Source organism: Triticum aestivum, chromosome 3D (genome assembly GCF_018294505.1).
Source record: "Triticum aestivum cultivar Chinese Spring chromosome 3D, IWGSC CS RefSeq v2.1, whole genome shotgun sequence".
Taxonomy (NCBI): Eukaryota; Viridiplantae; Streptophyta; class Magnoliopsida; order Poales; family Poaceae; genus Triticum; species Triticum aestivum.
Window position 1 is genome coordinate 114,712,007 of NC_057802.1, and position 18,324 is coordinate 114,730,330.

The 18,324-nt window shown below is 50.7% G+C and overlaps 1 protein-coding gene across 1 annotated transcript; it reads left to right on the forward strand.

Annotated features, from left to right (window-relative positions):
* Positions 1-4,699: 4,699 nt before the first annotated feature.
* On the forward strand, positions 4,700-6,874 carry LOC123077760 (cationic amino acid transporter 5). Its single transcript, XM_044500081.1, has one exon. It carries the CDS (start codon positions 4,846-4,848, stop codon positions 6,691-6,693), a length of 1,848 nt encoding a protein of 615 aa, XP_044356016.1. The 5' UTR covers positions 4,700-4,845; the 3' UTR covers positions 6,694-6,874.
* The last annotated feature ends 11,450 nt before the right edge of the window (positions 6,875-18,324 follow it).

Here is an 18,324-nt window from a genome sequence, read left to right on the forward strand (position 1 = left end):
GTTGGTGATAAGAGGGATGTTGGAGGCGGCGTTCCCGAAGTCGTCGTTCAGGCCGGCGATGAGGGTGCTAAGAAGAAGCTCGTCGGAGACCTTCTCACTGAGGTCACGGAGCTCGTCAACAAACTTCTTGAGGCGCATGCAATAATCGTCAACAGACGAGTCGAGCTGCTGGCACCCAAAAAATTCGCCGTACAAGAAAACCTTGCGTTGGAGCGCGTTGTCGGTGAAGAGGTCGTTGAGCTTGGTCCAAACGGCGTGAGCGTCATCGTTGGCGGAGACCGCCGTGTGGAAGAGGTCCTTCGAGATGGTGGTGTAGAACCAACGGATGAGAGTGGCGTCGATGGACGTCCACTCCTCATCGTCCTCCTTGAAGCGGGAATCCACGGAGCCATCGATGTGATCCCGGAGGTTGTGCTCACGGAACACAAGGAAGAAGTACGTCTTTCAAGCATAGTAGGTGGAGGAGAGATGATCGAGAACGATGGGAACCCGAGCGAGGATGTTGAGATCGCGGATGACGACGGGGTCGGGACCTTCGAACGGGTTGGTGCGGCGGCTGCGGGTGGTGCCGGAGGAACCGGGGGAGGCCATGAGTCCGAGAGGGGACGGGGGTGCGGCGGCACGCGGGGAAGAGGCGCGGCAAAGGGGTGGTGGCGCGGCTTGGGGCGGCGCGGCGGGATGTGGGCGGAAGCGTGGGCGGCGGCGTGGGAACGCGGCGACAGCGGCGACGGCGGCAGCGGCAAGGGTTAGGGTAAGGATCGTAGGTCTGATACCACGTTGGGAACGGGAGTTTTGGCAATGCTTCACGATATATTGATCGGTGCATAGCGCACATATATATGGAGTATAAAGTGGGCCACAACTTCAACTATACAATGACTAGGAGGTGGGCCGGGCTATACAATATACATGCACAAACCATATGTTCGACAAGTAACACAAAGAGTCATCAAGCCCAAAATCCTCTAAAACCGGTTTTTGATCAAATTTGTTTCAAATACTTTGTTATCCAAACAAAACAACCACTAGACAAAACCGTGTCAATTAGCTACAGGAAATAATGGACAGTGTGGCATTGTCAAGCAAAGGAGCACGCGAGCTCGTTTTGTCCACATTCATCTTCGCGTCACGGTCTTGAAACAGCTCGTCTCCGCATGGAACAAGGCCCGCTGTCTCTCTCTACAGGAGCGTGACGGGTAGCACCGAAGAACAAAAAGCTTTACTTGCCTGATTCCCCAAGCGTACGTAGACTCCGCCCCGTGCCCACCCCACGCGCGCCCGCAACAAGTCGTCGTGTAACCTTCCAATTTCAGTCGTAGCAGCTGTCGGATGAAAGCTCAATCCGTTGGGTTAGGCAAGGAAGAAAACCAATTCGCACTGGATTCACTGACCGATAGTGTTTTTTCTTTTCTTTTTGACAAACTTCGTTAGTACGTACGCCGTTGTCTTTCTCAAATATTCTCATGATCCACGCATGCGGGTCGTACCGGTTAGCCCATTGCACGTTCAGACGGGCAGAGGACGATGAGCCATGACTCTAGCAAGACCCGCTGAATCGTGGGCACTGAACCGAGCCACCGAGCAAGCGATGAAACGTGACCGATGCGCGAGCGGGGCCAGGCGCAAGGGGACGGCGCACGCCGGCGTTTCAACGGGAGTGGCCCGCGAGGCGGACGTGGGGGACGGGCACGGCTTTGGATCCTTGCTCGCCTGCCCGGGTTGCCCGGTCGTTTTGTTTGGATCCACGCACGTCCTTCCAAGGGGATAGATAACGATCCAGGAAGGTGCCGGCACGGGCGAATCTACAGCGAGTTCGATCGGACACTGGCCAATCATGTCCGTGCACAAACCATACATTATTCCATGTTGCTGAGAGCGTAGCGTAGGTACGCTACCGATCGATCGACTGGACGATCCGGCGCTAGGATTTGTTTACGACCTGCAACCTTTGGAGCCTTGCGCCTTGGCGGTCACTAGTTTTTTTTAGCCTGTAATAAAACTATGCTTGTGCTGTGTGTCTGTATCATCTATACAGCCGCACTCGGTCTGTCTGTAACACGTACTTCTTTTATGCTCGGTCCGTCCATGAGTACAAATCTTACATGAACATCAGGTTATATGTTAATGATAAATTATTGTGAAATTCAAATGTTGTTGAAAAATATAGTTATGCCCGTGAGTGAATTTATCCTGTAAATTATTAGTATGAGGGCAGATCTCCAACCAAACAGTCAGACATAACCATTCCATTCCACCGGACGTGCTCAATCAAACACAGGAATGACGACCCATTCCAGTGCAAGGAAATCATGACATGCCATTTCACTTCATTCTGCAATCAAACACACCCTAAATGGTATCATGGGGACTCAGCAGACCTCCGTGGCTCCGGGCTGGTCAGCTGCTGAGTAGTGAGTTATGAATCCTGATACAAATGATTTGCTGATCTTTTCATCAAACATTAATATACTAATACAAGATGATACTATTACATCTTGCCTCTACAACAATACAATATCAGGACTTCGTCTAAACATCAAGGATGGGCACGACTAAAGAAAAAGATTAAAGTAGGAAGAAGGAAAAACAAAGAAAGCTGACACCACCAACGACTCAGAGTGGATCAGCGACAACACCATCCACCATCTTTGGGAGCAAACGAGTTACAAGAAAGATTCCACGAAAACACACCTCCAAGAAGATAACATTGCTCAAGCGCTGCCATTGCGGGACCCAACCACTACAAGTCAAATATTGAGTTTTTACCTGGAGGGCACGTCCAAAGCAATGCCTATAAGGACACAACCGTGAAACGCTATCATTGCTGGGTGCAACCATCGAAGATCAAACCTGGGGTTTTCACTCTCGAGATCGAGATCTGATGCACGAAGAGCACTACCAAGCCGAAGACAATGTATGTTGCCACCACCCTTTGCTGAAGAAGAGGAGGTTGCATGGAAGGCATCCACACACCATGGTCATGCAAAATTGAAATCTGAACCGTTACATGATGTTCATGCCCGAAGGTAATCGCTCGCATGCACATCTCTCGTGCATATCACCACGCGATCAAATATGCATGCAAGCACAAAACTATCACATAACGCAGAGAGTTGAACATCGCCGGGAGCCATCTCATGGGCACATGCTCCAAAAACCTTGTGGCCGATGATGACAACGATAACGACGCAAAGACATGGCGACTGCAAGCCCTAGCAGCACCCCTCACAACCCGCCGATGCACCTCTTCGTGCCGCGTGTGTCGTCGCTGCTTCACTGTTGTCGCTGCTACTTCGTCGTTGCCGGCGTCGACCAGCCCCCGAGCCATCGCCGCCAAACTCGGGCGTCAGAGGCCCATCACCACACGCCTCCAGATGGATTGCCCATGCAACACAACGACCGCCTAGCACACCATGTTCGTTGCCCCGACGTCCAAGCTCCATCGACTACGCCGTGATGTGTTAGGGCCGCTGAGCCGCGTGGTTGGAGAGCTCCTCGCGTGAGAGATTGCCGCATGAGAAGGCATGCCCCCCGCCGCCCGCTGGCGACAATAATGAAAAGGATGAGAGGAGACGACGGGGGTGGCGGCGGGGATTTCGCCCGAACAGCCTTGAAGGGGGGGAGTGTGGGGTTCAGCTGATTTAGATTATACCTGGCCATAACTCGGGCCGGGCCTAAAAAACCCGTAGGAGAAAACCTAGGCCCAAGCCCAGCCTGGCTCAGCCTTTGGGCCTAAATTTCAGACTCAAGCCCGTCCCATCAGTGGAAAAGTCCGTCGGGCCTCGGGCCTGACCTCTTCCCTAAAACGCACATATGTCAAGCCCAAGCCCGGCCTAACCTGGAATTCAGGCTCAAAATTTAGTCTCAGGCCCGGCTCGTGGGCAAGACCGGGCTGGGCCGGGTTTTCCATGGCCAGGTATAATCTAGACATGTTCTCTTATTATCATTATTTTAGCACTGCATCAGCGTGCTTCTACTCTGACAAATTTCTAGCTGTCCAACAATGGTGCGGAGCCTGCTGCCCACCCACTTCTGATTAGTTTTCAAGGGTCAGACTCAACTCCCACGTCTATTTATTTGAAGAAAAAAATGCCTTGTCGAAGCCATCAGAGATCGGTGCACGACACCGATGCGTTAAAACAAAAATGGCACATAAGTTCAGTTCAGAACCATGCTAAGAGCATGGTTCCAAATTTATATATTTAGGCCAAAGGTCCCTTTACACTAGATCAGCTCACCAGCCCATTCTCTGACCAATTTCTCTAGAACCAGGCCATAATATGTTATGTTATGTTCTTGCCAATATTGAAAGCCGCAAACAGATTACAGGGCAAGGTCATGCCAGCTTAATGTAAACTTGCTTCCAATGTGTGCACTGCATCAGCCAGTTCACATCATCACACGTCAAAAGGGAGAGAGCTCGAAAGAGAAGGAGATGCAGAAGCAGGCCACATCAATTGAGATTTCAGACATCCCAACTCTCTATGAACTTCTCTCCACTTCCTTCCTACAAACGGATCCTATTGCTTGCAGTAAGTATTGCAAAATGAAAATGCAATGCGTCCATCCAGAAGCAACAGCGACTCGCCGGTTTGCCTGAAACGCTCGGCGTCACACAGAAGAAGATCCAAATGGCTCATGCGATGACCCAAATGGAGATAGGGACTCGTCGAGCGCAAGACTACAAAGGAAGACGTTTCGCTCGCTCACTGACCAACCCACGCTCGGGCCACATATCTACACGGCTGGAGGCTGCAGCTGCATCTCACCACACTCCCTCCTCCATCTCCGGTCCACACCAGGGTGCGAGCGTGAGCGTGAGCGCGAGGAGTGAAGCTCGAAGCCATGGCGGCCGCGGAGACGCCGCAGGAGCAGTACGCGCCCAAGCCGGCAGCCGAGGGCAGGGGCTACTGGCGGTGGCGCAGGGACGACTTCTTCCCGGAGCCGTCGTTCGCGAGCTGGGGCGCGTACCGCTCCGCGCTGGCCGCGACCCCCGCGAGGCTGCGCGACCGCTTCACCGGCCGCTCCACCGACGCCATCGAGCTCGGCGCGCTGCGGCGCCGCAGCGAGAACGAGATGCGCCGCTGCCTCACGTGGTGGGACCTCACGTGGTTCGGCTTCGGCTCCGTCATCGGCGCCGGCATCTTCGTGCTCACCGGCCAGGAGGCGCACGACCACGCCGGCCCCGCCATCGTGCTCTCTTACGTCGTCTCCGGCCTCTCCGCCATGCTGTCCGTGTTCTGCTACACCGAGTTCGCCGTCGAGATCCCCGTCGCCGGCGGCTCCTTCGCGTACCTCCGCGTCGAGCTCGGCGACGTCGCGGCCTTCATCGCCGCCGCGAACCTTATCCTCGAGAGCATCATCGGCACGGCCGCCGTGGCGCGCTCTTGGACGTCCTACTTCGCCTCGCTCATCAACAAGCCGGCGAGCGCGCTGCGCATACAGACGTCGCTCCTCGAGGGGTACAACGAGCTTGACCCCATCGCGGTGGTGGTGATTGCGGTCACCGCCACCATGGCCATCCTGAGCGCCAAGGGCACTTCCCGGATCAACTGGGTGGCGTCCGCGATACACGTGGTCGTGATAGCCTTCGTCATCGTGGCAGGATTCATCCACGCCAAGCCGAGCAACCTGACCCCGTTCATGCCGAACGGCGTGCCGGGCGTGTTCCACGCGGCGGCGATCGTGTACTTCGCCTACGGCGGCTTCGACAACATCGCGACGATGGCGGAGGAGGTCAAGAACCCGTCGAGGGACATACCGCTGGGGCTGCTGGGCTCCATGTCGGTGATCACGGTGATCTACTGCGTGATGGCGCTGGTGCTGAGCATGATGCAGCCGTACACGGCGATCGACCGGAGCGCCGCCTACTCGGTGGCGTTCAGCAGCGTGGGGATGCACTGGGCGCAGTACGTGGTGGCGCTGGGCGCGCTCAAGGGGATGACGACGGTGATGCTGGTGGGCGCGCTGGGGCAGGCGCGGTACACGACGCACATCGCGCGGAGCCACATCATCCCGCCGGTGTTCGCGCTGGTGCACCCCAGGACCGGCACGCCGGTGAACGCCAACATACTCATCGCCGCCGCGGCCTGCTGCATCGGCTTCTTCTCCAGCCTCGACGTGCTCTCCAGCCTGCTCTCCGTCAGCACGCTCTTCATCTTCATGATGATGGCCACCGCACTCCTCGTCCGGCGGTACTACGTGAGGGGCGTGACGACGCGGACGCACGCGCTGCGGCTCCTGGTGTTCCTGCTGGTGATCATCGCCTCGTCGGCGGGCATCGCGGCGTACTGGGGCACGAGGCCCGACCGGTGGGAGGGCTACGTCGTGCTGGTGCCGGCGTGGCTGCTGGGGACGCTCGGTATCCAGGTGATGGTGCCCGCGGCGCGCGCGCCCAAGGTGTGGGGGGTGCCGCTCGTGCCGTGGCTGCCCTCGCTCTCCATCGCCACCAACCTGTTCCTCATGGGCTCGCTCGGCTCGCAGGCCTTCGTCCGCTTCGGCGCCTGTACCGCCATCATGCTCATCTACTACGTTCTCGTCGGGCTGCACGCCACGTACGACGTCGCCCACGATGTGTGCAGCGAAGACGAGCTAAAAGACTACGGCGACACCGCTGATGATGATGCTGGTGAGAAGGCGGCGGCGAAAACGGCCGACGTGGAGAAGGCTAGCGCGGGAGAAGGTGGTCGCTAAAGATGTCCGGAGTCGGCCGGACGGTCCTGATCCATGCGTGGCCGGTAGTTAGTAATCACTCCTTGACTATACGTTGTCTGAAAACTTGTAATTTGTACCAACAAATGAAGAATGGGAGAAGACTTTTTATCTACACAAAGTCTTGATCTTTGTTTTGTACTCACTCCGTTCCTAAATATAAATATTTTTAAAAATTCCAATACAAACTACATACAAATGTATATAAATATATTCTAGAATGCATATTTCACTCATTTTGCTCGTCCGCACTGAAATCCTAAAGGGATTTATATTTAGGAACGGAGGAAGTGATGTACATGTGCTCGCGCTGGTAATGAGCAATCAATACATTGACATCACTATCTGAAAACTTGTTATTTGTGCAATAGACTATATTTTTAAACTATGCAAAAAAAATTGCGTGCAATATATTTGAAGGGAGGCTCTATTTGTGAGCTGAAAAAGAAACAGTTGCATCAGTCACTTTTTATATGAACCGTCGGATCTTGATCCAAAATAAATCGTGTTACTGTTCATCGTCTTCCTTCCTTCTTCCTCATCCTCATCCCGAACGCCCCAGCCTACCCCGCCCTAATCGCCGGCCTCCACCACCTGCAACCGGCACGCACTTCCGTGCACCGTCTCGTCGCCCCACCCTCCCCTCAACACCCCCCCCCCACCCACCGTTGTTGCTAGCCATTGCTCCACCCATCCCTCTAAGCCCGGTGCCACCCATGAAAATCTCCGGTGATCCCTTGCAACATCCACCCCTAAGATAGATAATGGGGCTATTACTTCACCGTAAGATAGATGGTGGAGCTAGTTTCTTCTCCGGCAAGCTTCTCCAGTGAGGTCCATCCAATAGGGAAGGAAGAAGGAAAAAAGTGACTGATGCGGAAAAAAATTCAAGCACATGAGAAATAGCAAATCTTATATTTAAAAGGAGAATGGATTTTTATTACATAAAAAAGTTAAATCAGATCGTTAACCTCAACATAAAAAGAGAATTATCTAAACAGGGATATCAACTATCAACCAAGCCTTCGCGCGCTGCATTTCCTACATATAGCACACAGTTTTATGAGTATGGATGTTAAGATCCGTACCAAACACATACTATATGTTGGAAATATGAGCAATTTACCATTTGATTTTATGAACAGAAATACTAGATAAAACATGACTACTATAACAGAGATAAAGCAAGTCATGCAATCTGACATAGAGAAGGTAAAAAGTATCTGCATATATGAAGTGGCTGAACCAGAACAGAGCATATGTAGGACAAAGGCTAGAACAAGAAAGACTAGAGCAAGAAGCTTAGTAAGATCTTAAACAAAAAGAACACGGAGACGTACGGAGCAGCGACAGAAGCACCGGTCTTGGGGTCGAGGTCCTCGCCGGCCATGTCGTCGAAGAGGTTGTCGACGTCGGGGAAGAAGTCGTCATTGGGGAAGTAGTCGTCGGTGTCCGTACCGTCCGTGATGAACCGGTCAGTAGTCGCGCAGAGCGCTCCCCAAAAACCTTATCACCCTTCTCCCGTACATGACTCAAAGAGGTGGGATTTCAGAGGCCTACGGTCCCGACCTGCGGTGCAGGCCGCAAACCGGCATGGGGAAGATTGTGGCAGTAGTTCGGTGCTTAGGAACTCGGTGGCGAGAGGAAGATGATGTTTTGACGTATCCCTCCGGAGAGGAGCAACCTCTATTTTATAGGCACAAGAGAAGTAGGCGAGAGGGCAGCGACGGGAGGTGAAGCAAAAGAGGGAGACGAAGCGAACAGTTTGCAGCCGAAGAGGTGCGTCGTTCAGACTCCCGCGTGACCATTCGTATACCCGTCGTGCGTGGCAAAAATTTAGACATCGGCTCGGCTAATTCCCGCAACCCATGACGCAGCGCGTCGTGCCGAGGCGTGGCGCGCGGCGAAGGAGGAGCGCGCGTGAATGTCCCTCTTATTCTCATACTTATACATGTGGGGAAACAACCTCCCTTATAAGTGTTGGAAATATGCCCTAGAGGCAATAATAAATGGTTATTATTATATTTCTTTGTTCATGGTAATTGTCTATTGTTCATGCTATAATTGTATTGTCCGGAAATCGTAATACATGTGTGAATACATAGACCACAAAGTGTCCCTAGTAAGCCTCTAGTTGACTAGCTCGTTGATCAACAGATAGTCATGGTTTCCTGACTATGGACATTGGATGTCATTGATAACGGGATCACATCATTAGGAGAATGATGTGATGGACAAGACCCAATCCTAAGCATAGCATAAAAGATCGTGTAGTTTCGTTTGCTAGAAGCTTTTCCAATGTCAAGTATCTTTTCCTTAGACCATGAGATCGTGCAACTCCCGGATACCGTAGGAGTTCTTTGGGTGTGCCAAACGTCACAACGTAACTGGGTGACTATAAAGGTGCACTACGGGTATCTCCGAAAGTGTCTGTTGGGTTGGCACGGATCGAGACTGGGATTTGTCACTCCGTATGACGGAGAGGTATCTTTGGGCCCACTCGGTAATGCATCATCATATTGAGCTCTATGTGACTAAGGCGTTAGTCACGGGATCATGCATTGCGGTACGAGTAAAGAGACTTGCCGGTAACGAGATTGAACAAGGTATTGGGATACCGACGATCGAATCTCGGGCAAGTAACATACCGATTGACAAAGGGAATTGCATACGGATTGATTGAATCCTCGACACCGTGGTTCATCCGATGAGATCATCGTGGAACATGTGGGAGCCAACATGAGTATCCAGATCCCGCTGTTGGTTATTGACCGGAGAGGCGTCTCGGTCATGTCTGCATGTCTCCCGAACCCGTAGGGTCTACACACTTAAGGTTCAGTGACGCTAGGGTTGTAGAGATATATGTATGCGGAAACCCAAAAGTTGTTCGAAGTCCCGGATGAGATCCCGGACATCACGAGAGGTTCTGGAATGGTCCGGAGGTGAAGAATTATATATAGGAAGTCCAGTTTCGGCCACCGGGAAAGTTTCGGGGGTTACCGGTATTGTACCGGGACCACCGGAAGGGTCCCGGGGGTCCACCGGGTGGGGCCACCTATCCCGGAGGGCCCCGTGGGCTGAAAGTGGAAGGGAACCAGCCCTTAGTGGGCTGGGGCGCCCCCCTTGGGCCTCCCCCCATGCGCCTAGGGTTGGGAACCCTAGGGGGGGGGGAGTTCCCCCTTGCCTTGGGGGGCAAGGCAACCCCTTCCCCCCCTTTGGCCGCCGCCCCCCCTGAGATCCCATCTCTTGGGGCCGGCGCCCCCCCCCCCCAGGGGGCCTATATAAAGGGGGGGAGGGAGGCCAAAAAACAACAGCCTTGGGCGCCTCCCTCCTCCCCTGCAACACCTCTCTCTCTCTCTCTCTCTCTCTCTCTCTCTCTCTCTCTCTCTCTCTCTCTCTCTCGCAGAAGCTTAGTGAAGCCCTGCCGAGACCCGATACATCCACCACCACGCCGTCGTGCTGCTGGATCTCCATCAACCTCTCCTTCCCCCTTGCTGGATCAAGAAGGAGGAGACGTCGCTGCACCGTACGTGTGTTGAACGCGGAGGTGCCGTCCGTTCGGCACTCGGTCATCGGTGATTTGGATCACGGCGAGTACGACTCCGTCATCCACGTTCATTGGAACGCTTCCGCTCGCGATCTACAAGGGTACGTAGATGCACTCCTTTCCCCTCGTTGCTAGTAGACTCCATAGATGCATCTTGGTGAGCATAGGAAAATTTTAAAATTATGCTACGATTCCCAACAGTGGCATCATGAGCCAGGCCTATGCGTAGTTACTATGCACGAGTAGAACACAAAGCAGTTGTGGGCGTTGAGTTTGCCAATTCTTCTTGCCGCTACTAGTCGTTTCTTGTTTCGGCGACATTGTAGGATGAAGCGGCCCGGACCGACCTTACACGTACGCTTACGTGAGACAGGTTCCACCGACTGACATGCACTAGTTGCATAAGGTGGCTAGCGGGCGTCTGTCTCTCCTACTTTAGTCGGAACGGATTCAATGAAAAGGGTCCTTATGAAGGGTAAATAGAAATTGGCAAATCACGTTGTGGTCATACGTAGGTAAGAAAATGTTCTTTCTAGGAACCTACAAACCACGTAAAAACTTGCAACAACAATTAGAGGACGTCTAACTTGGTTTTGCAGCAAGTGCTATGTGATGTGATATGGCCAGAAGATGTGATGAATGATATATGTGATGTATGAGATTGATCATATTCTTGTAATAGGAATCACGACTTGTATGTCGATGAGTATAACAACCGGCAGGAGCCATAGGAGTTGTCTTTATTATTTTGCATGACCTGCGTGTCATTGAATAACGCCATGTAATTTACTTTACTTTGTTGCTAAACGCGTTAGCCATACAAGTAGAAGTAATCGTTGGCGTGACGACTTCATGAAGACACAATGATGGAGATCATGGTGTCATGCCGGTGACGAAGATGATCATGGTGCCCCGAAGATGGAGATCAAAGGAGCATAATGATATTGGCCATATCATGTCACTATTTGATTGCATGTGATGTTTATCATGTTTTTGCATCTTATTTGCTTAGAACGACGGTAGTAAGTAAGATGATCCCTTATAATAATTTCAAGAAAGTGTTCACCCTAACTGTGCACCGTTGCGAAGGTTCGTTGTTTCGAAGCACCACGTGATGATCGGGTGTGATAGATTCTAACGTTCGAATACAACGGGTGTTGACGAGCCTAGCATGTACAGACATGGCCTCGGAACACACGCAATACACTTAGGTTGACTTGACGAGCCTAGCATGTACAGACATGGCCTCGGAACACGGAGGACCGAAAGGTCGAGCATGAGTCGTATAGAAGATACGATCAACATGGAGATGTTCACCGATCTTGACTAGTCCGTCTCACGTGATGATCGGACACGGCCTAGTTGAATTCGGATCATGTTTCACTTAGATGACTAGAGGGATGTCTATCTGAGTGGGAGTTCATTAAATAATTTGATTATATGAACTTAATTATCATGAACTTAGTCTAAAATCTTTACACTATGTATTGTAGATCAAATGGCCCACGTTGTCCTCAATTTCAACGCGTTCCTAGAGAAAACCAAGCTGAAAGATGATGGTAGCAACTATACGGACTGGGTCCGGAACCTGAGGATCATCCTCATAGCAGCCAAGAAAGATTATGTCTTAGAAGCACCGCTAGGTGAAGCACCAATCCCTGAGAACCAAGACGTTATGAACGCTTGGCAGCAGCATGCTGATGATTACTCCCTCGTTCAGTGTGGCATGCTTTACAGCTTAGAACCGGGTCTCCAAAAGCGTTTTGAGAAACATGGAGCATATGAGATGTTCGAGGAGCTGAAACTGGTTTTTCAAGCTCATGCCCGGGTCGAGAGATATGATGTCTCCGACAAGTTCTCCAGCTGTAAAATGGAGGAGAACAGTTCTGTTAGTGAGCACATACTCAGAATGTCTGGGTTGCACAACCGCTTGTCTCAGCTGGGAGTTAATCTCCCGGATGACGCGGTCATTGACAGAATCCTCCAGTCGCTTCCACCAAGCTACAAGAGCTTTGTGATGAACTACAATATGCAGGGGATGGAAAAGACCGTTCCCGAGGTATATTCAATGCTGAAATCAGCGGAAGGGGAGATCAGAAAAGAACATCAAGTGTTGATGGTGAATAAAACCACTAAGTTCAAGAAGGGCAAGGGTAAGAAGAACTTCAAGAAGGACGGCAAGGGAGTTGCCGCGCCCGGTAAACCAGTTACTGGGAAGAAGTCGAAGAATGGACCCAAGCCTGAAACTGAGTGCTTTTATTGCAAGGGAAGTGGTCACTGGAAGCGGAACTGCCCCAAATACTTAGCGGACAAGAAGAAGGCCGGCAACACCAAAGGTATATGTGATATACAAGTTATTGATGTGTACCTTACCAGTACTCGTAGTAGCTCCTGGGTATTTGATACCGGTGCGGTTGCTCATATTTGTAACTCAAAACAGGAACTACGGAATAAACGGACACTGGCAAAGGACGAGGTGACGATGCGCGTCGGGAATGGTTCCAAGGTCGATGTGATCGCCGTCGGCACGCTACCTCTGCATCTACCCACGGGATTAGTTTTAAACCTCAATAATTGTTATTTAGTGCCAGCTTTGAGCATGAACATTGTATCTGGATCTCGTTTAATTCGAGATGGCTACTCATTTAAATCCGAGAATAATGGTTGTTCTATTTATTTGAGAGATATGTTTTATGGTCATGCCCCGCTGGTCAATGGTTTATTTTTGATGAATCTCGAACGTGATGTTACACATGTTCATAGTGTGAATACCAAAAGATGTAAAGTTGATAACGATAGTCCCACATACTTGTGGCACTGCCGCCTTGGTCACATTGGTGTCAAGCGCATGAAGAAGCTCCATGCAGATGGACTTTTGGAGTCTCTTGATTACGAATCATTTGACACGTGCGAACCATGCCTCATGGGTAAGATGACCAAGACTCCGTTCTCCGGAACAATGTAGCGAGCAACCAACTTATTGGAAATCATACATACTGATGTGTGCGGTCCAATGAGTGTTGAGGCTCGCGGAGGATATCGTTATGTTCTCACTCTCACTGATGATTTAAGTAGATATGGGTATGTCTACCTAATGAAACACAAGTCTGAAACCTTTGAAAAGTTCAAGGAATTTCAGAGTGAAGTCGAGAATCAACGTGACAGAAAAATAAAATTCTTACGATCAGATCGTGGTGGAGAATATTTAAGTCACGAATTTGGTACACACTTAAGGAAATGTGGAATAGTTTCACAACTCACGCCGCCTGGAACACCTCAGATAAACGGTGTGTCCGAACGTCGTAATCGCACTCTATTGGATATGGTGCGATCTATGATGTCTCTTACCGATTTACCGCTCTCATTTTGGGGCTATGCTTTAGAGACTGCCGCATTCACTTTAAATAGGGCTCCGTCGAAATCCGTTGAGACGACACCGTATGAATTATGGTTTGGGAAGAAACCTAAGCTGTCGTTTCTAAAAGTTTGGGGATGCGATGCTTATGTCAAGAAACTTCAACCTGAAAAGCTCGAACCCAAATCGGAAAAATGCGTCTTCATAGGATACCCTAAGGAAACTATTGGGTACACCTTCTACCTCAGATCCGAAGGCAAGATCTTCGTTGCCAAGAACAGGTCCTTTCTGGAGAAGGAGTTTCTCTCGAAAGAATTGAGTGGGAGGAAAGTGGAACTTGATGAGGTGATAGTCACCCCTTCCGAACCGGAAAGTAGCGCAGCGCGGGAAAATGTTCCTGTGGTGCCTACACCGACTGGGGAGGAAGTTAATGATGATGATCATGAAGCTTCGGATCAAGTTACTGAACTTCGTAGGTCCACAAGGACACGTTCCGCACCAGAGTGGTACGGCAACCCTGTCCTGGAAATCATGTTGTTAGACAACGGTGAACCTTCGAACTATGAAGAAGCGATGGCGGGCCCGGATTCCGACAAATGGCTAGAAGCCATGAAATCCGAGATAGAATCCATGTATGAAAACAAAGTATGGACTTTGACTGACTTGCCCGATGAGCGGCGAGCCATAGAAAACAAATGGATCTTTAAGAAGAAGACGGACGCAGATGGTAATGTGACCATCTACAAAGCTCGACTTGTCGCTAAGGGTTATCGACAAGTTCAAGGGGTTGACTACGATGAGACTTTCTCACCCGTAGCGAAGCTGAAGTCCGTCCGAATCATGTTAGCAATTGCCGCATACTATGATTATGAGATATGGCAGATGGACGTCAAAACGGCATTCCTTAACGGCTTCCTTAAGGAAGAGTTGTATATGATGCAGCCGGAAGGTTTTGTCGATCCTAAGAATGCTAACAAAGTATGCAAGCTCCAACGCTCAATCTATGGGCTGGTGCAAGCATCTCGGAGTTGGAACATTCGCTTTGATGAGATGATCAAAGCGTTTGGGTTTACACAGACTTATGGAGAAGCCTGTGTTTACAAGAAAGTGAGTGGGAGCTCTGTAGCATTTCTCATATTATATGTGGATGACATACTATTGATGGGAAATGATATAGAATTCTTGGAAAGTATAAAGGCCTATTTGAATAAGTGTTTTTCAATGAAGGACCTTGGAGAAGCTGCTTATATATTAGGCATCAAGATCTATAGAGATAGATCAAGACGCCTCATTGGTCTTTCACAGAGTACATACCTTGACAAGATATTGAAGAAGTTCAATATGGATCAGTCCAAGAAGGGGTTCTTGCCTGTATTGCAAGGTGTGCAGTTGAGCACGGCTCAATGCCCGACCACGGCAGAAGATATAGAAGAGATGAGTGTCATCCCCTATGCCTCGGCCATAGGGTCTATTATGTATGCCATGCTGTGTACCAGACCTGATGTAAACCTTGCCGTAAGTTTGGTAGGAAGGTACCAAAGTAATCCCGGCAAGGAACACTGGACAGCGGTCAAGAATATCCTGAAGTACCTGAAGAGGACTAAGGATATGTTTCTCGTTTATGGAGGTGACGAAGAGCTCGTCGTAAAGGGTTACGTCGACGCTAGCTTCGACACAGATCTGGATGACTCGAAGTCACAAACCGGATACGTGTATATTTTGAATGGAGGAGCAGTAAGCTGGTGCAGTTGCAAGCAAAGCGTCGTGGCGGGATCTACATGTGAAGCGGAGTACATGGCAGCCTCGGAGGCAGCACAGGAAGCAGTCTGGATGAAGGAGTTCATTACCGACCTAGGGGTGATTCCCAATGCGTCGGGCCCAATGACTCTCTTCTGTGACAACACTGGAGCTATTGCCCTTGCGAAGGAGCCCAGGTTTCACAGGAAGACCAGGCATATCAAGCGTCGCTTCAACTCCATTCGTGAAAGTGTTCAAAATGGAGACATAGATATTTGTAAAGTACACACGGACCTGAATGTAGCAGATCCGTTGACTAAACCTCTCCCTAGGGCAAAACATGATCAACACCAGGACGCAATGGGTGTTCGATTCATCACAATGTAACTAGATTATTGACTCTAGTGCAAGTGGGAGACTGTTGGAAATATGCCCTAGAGGCAATAATAAATGGTTATTATTATATTTCTTTGTTCATGGTAATTGTCTATTATTCATGCTATAATTGTATTGTCCGGAAATCGTAATACATGTGTGAATACATAGACCACAAAGTGTCCCTAGTAAGCCTCTAGTTGACTAGCTCGTTGATCAACAGATAGTCATGGTTTCCTGACTATGGACATTGGATGTCATTGATAACGGGATCACATCATTAGGAGAATGATGTGATGGACAAGACCCAATCCTAAGCATAGCATAAAAGATCGTGTAGTTTCGTTTGCTAGAGCTTTTCCAATGTCAAGTATCTTTTCCTTAGACCATGAGATCGTGCAACTCCCGGATACCGTAGGAGTGCTTTGGGTGTGCCAAACGTCACAACGTAACTGGGTGACTATAAAGGTGCACTACGGGTATCTCCGAAAGTGTCTGTTGGGTTGGCACGGATCGAGACTGGGATTTGTCACTCCGTGTGACGGAGAGGTATCTCTGGGCCCACTCGGTAATGCATCATCATAATGAGCTCAATGTGACTAAGGCGTTAGTCACGGGATCATGCATTGCGGTACGAGTAAAGAGACTTGCCGGTAACGAGATTGAACAAGGTATTGGGATACCGACGATCGAATCTCGGGCAAGTAACATACCGATTGACAAAGGGAATTGCATACGGATTGATTGAATCCTCGACACCGTGGTTCATCCGATGAGATCATCGTGGAACATGTGGGAGCCAACATGGGTATCCAGATCCCGCTGTTGGTTATTGACCGGAGAGGCGTCTCGGTCATGTCTGCATGTCTCCCGAACCCGTAGGGTCTACACACTTAAGGTTCGGTGACGCTAGGGTTGTAGAGATATATGTATGCGGAAACCCGAAAGTTGTTCGGAGTCCCGGATGAGATCCCGGACGTCACGAGAGGTTCCGGAATGGTCCGGAGGTGAAGAATTATATATAGGAAGTCCAGTTTCGGCCACCGGGAAAGTTTCGGGGGTTACCGGTATTGTACCGGGACCACCGGAAGGGTCCCTGGGGTCCACCGGGTGGGGCCACCTATCTCGGAGGGCCCCGTGGGCTGAAAGTGGAAGGGAACCAGCCCTTAGTGGGCTGGGGTGCCCCCCTTGGGCCTCCCCCCATGCGCCTAGGGTTGGGAACCCTAGGGGGGAGTTCCCCCTTGCCTTGGGGGGCAAGGCAACCCCTTCCCCCCCTTTGGCCGCCGCCCCCCCCCTTGAGATCCCATCTCTTGGGGCCGGCGCCCCCCCAGGGGGCCTATATAAAGGGGGGGAGGGAGGGCAAAAAACAACAGCCTTGGGCGCCTCCCTCCTCCCCTGCAACACCTCTCTCTCTCTCACGCAGAAGCTTAGTGAAGCCCTGCCGAGACCCGATACATCCACCACCACGCCGTCGTGCTGCTGGATCTCCATCAACCTCTCCTTCCCCCTTGCTGGATCAAGAAGGAGGAGACGTCGCTGCACCGTACGTGTGTTGAACGCGGAGGTGCCGTCCGTTCGGCACTCGGTCATCGGTGATTTGGATCACGGCGAGTACGACTCCGTCATCCACGTTCATTGGAACGCTTCTGCTCGCGATCTACAAGGGTACGTAGATGCACTCCTTTCCCCTCGTTGCTAGTAGACTCCATAGATGCATCTTGGTGAGCGTAGGAAAATTTTAAAATTGTGCTACGATTCCCAACAATAAGGAGGTCCAACTCCTACCAAACTAGCAATATGGGACTAAACTTTGGTTCCACCTACTGCGGCCGAGCTCGTCCCCGCTGCAGGCCGCCCCGCCTCCGCCCGACACCATCGGCCGACGCACCTGACCTCCTCCACCCCCTTGCTACCTCTTCTCGACGCGCGTCATCCCCCTCATCTCGTAGCCGCTCTCAGCTAGCCATTTGGTCGCGGGAGCTGCGGGTCCGGCGAACCCCCATTGCCTCTGTTCGCCACCGCTGGCGTGCGCTCGGTTAAACCTGTGGGCTGGCTCACTGCCAATGGGCCCAACTGGTTTAGATTAGTAACTAATCTAATCTAATCTAATTAACTAAATCTAATTAGACACTTACATGTGGGTCCCAGTACACTGTAGCTCCATTTAACTCAAATTGTTTCCCGTTACTCTAACATGCGGGCCTCCTTTGACTTTGTTGACCAGTCAACAGTCAATTTTGTTTGACTGCTGACTGGGTTGTTGACTAAGTCAACTAGGCCCCTGGCCCCACTTGTCATCCACTATGGCTAGCCCACAATAGGTGTAAAAGGTATCTGCACTGTATATATTCAAATTTAAAATAATTCCAGGAATTTATGAAAATTGCTAAAACTTTGAAAATTCATATAAAATAAACCGTGACTCCGATGAAATAATTTATATATGAAAATTGATCAGAAAAATATAACGAATCCGATTACGCCATCCACGTACCTGTCGCATGCCCCCATCACAGCAAACATGGAACCTTTCCCTCCGGTTCGTTTGTCCGATAATTACCTGGAGCCGGGAAAATATTGCCGGATATTTTCCTGCTCC

Coding starts and splice junctions, on each gene's coding strand:
- LOC123077760 (XM_044500081.1), top strand. CDS start 4,846: ATGGCGGCCGCGGAGACGCCGCAGGAGCAGTACGCGCCCAAGCCGGCA.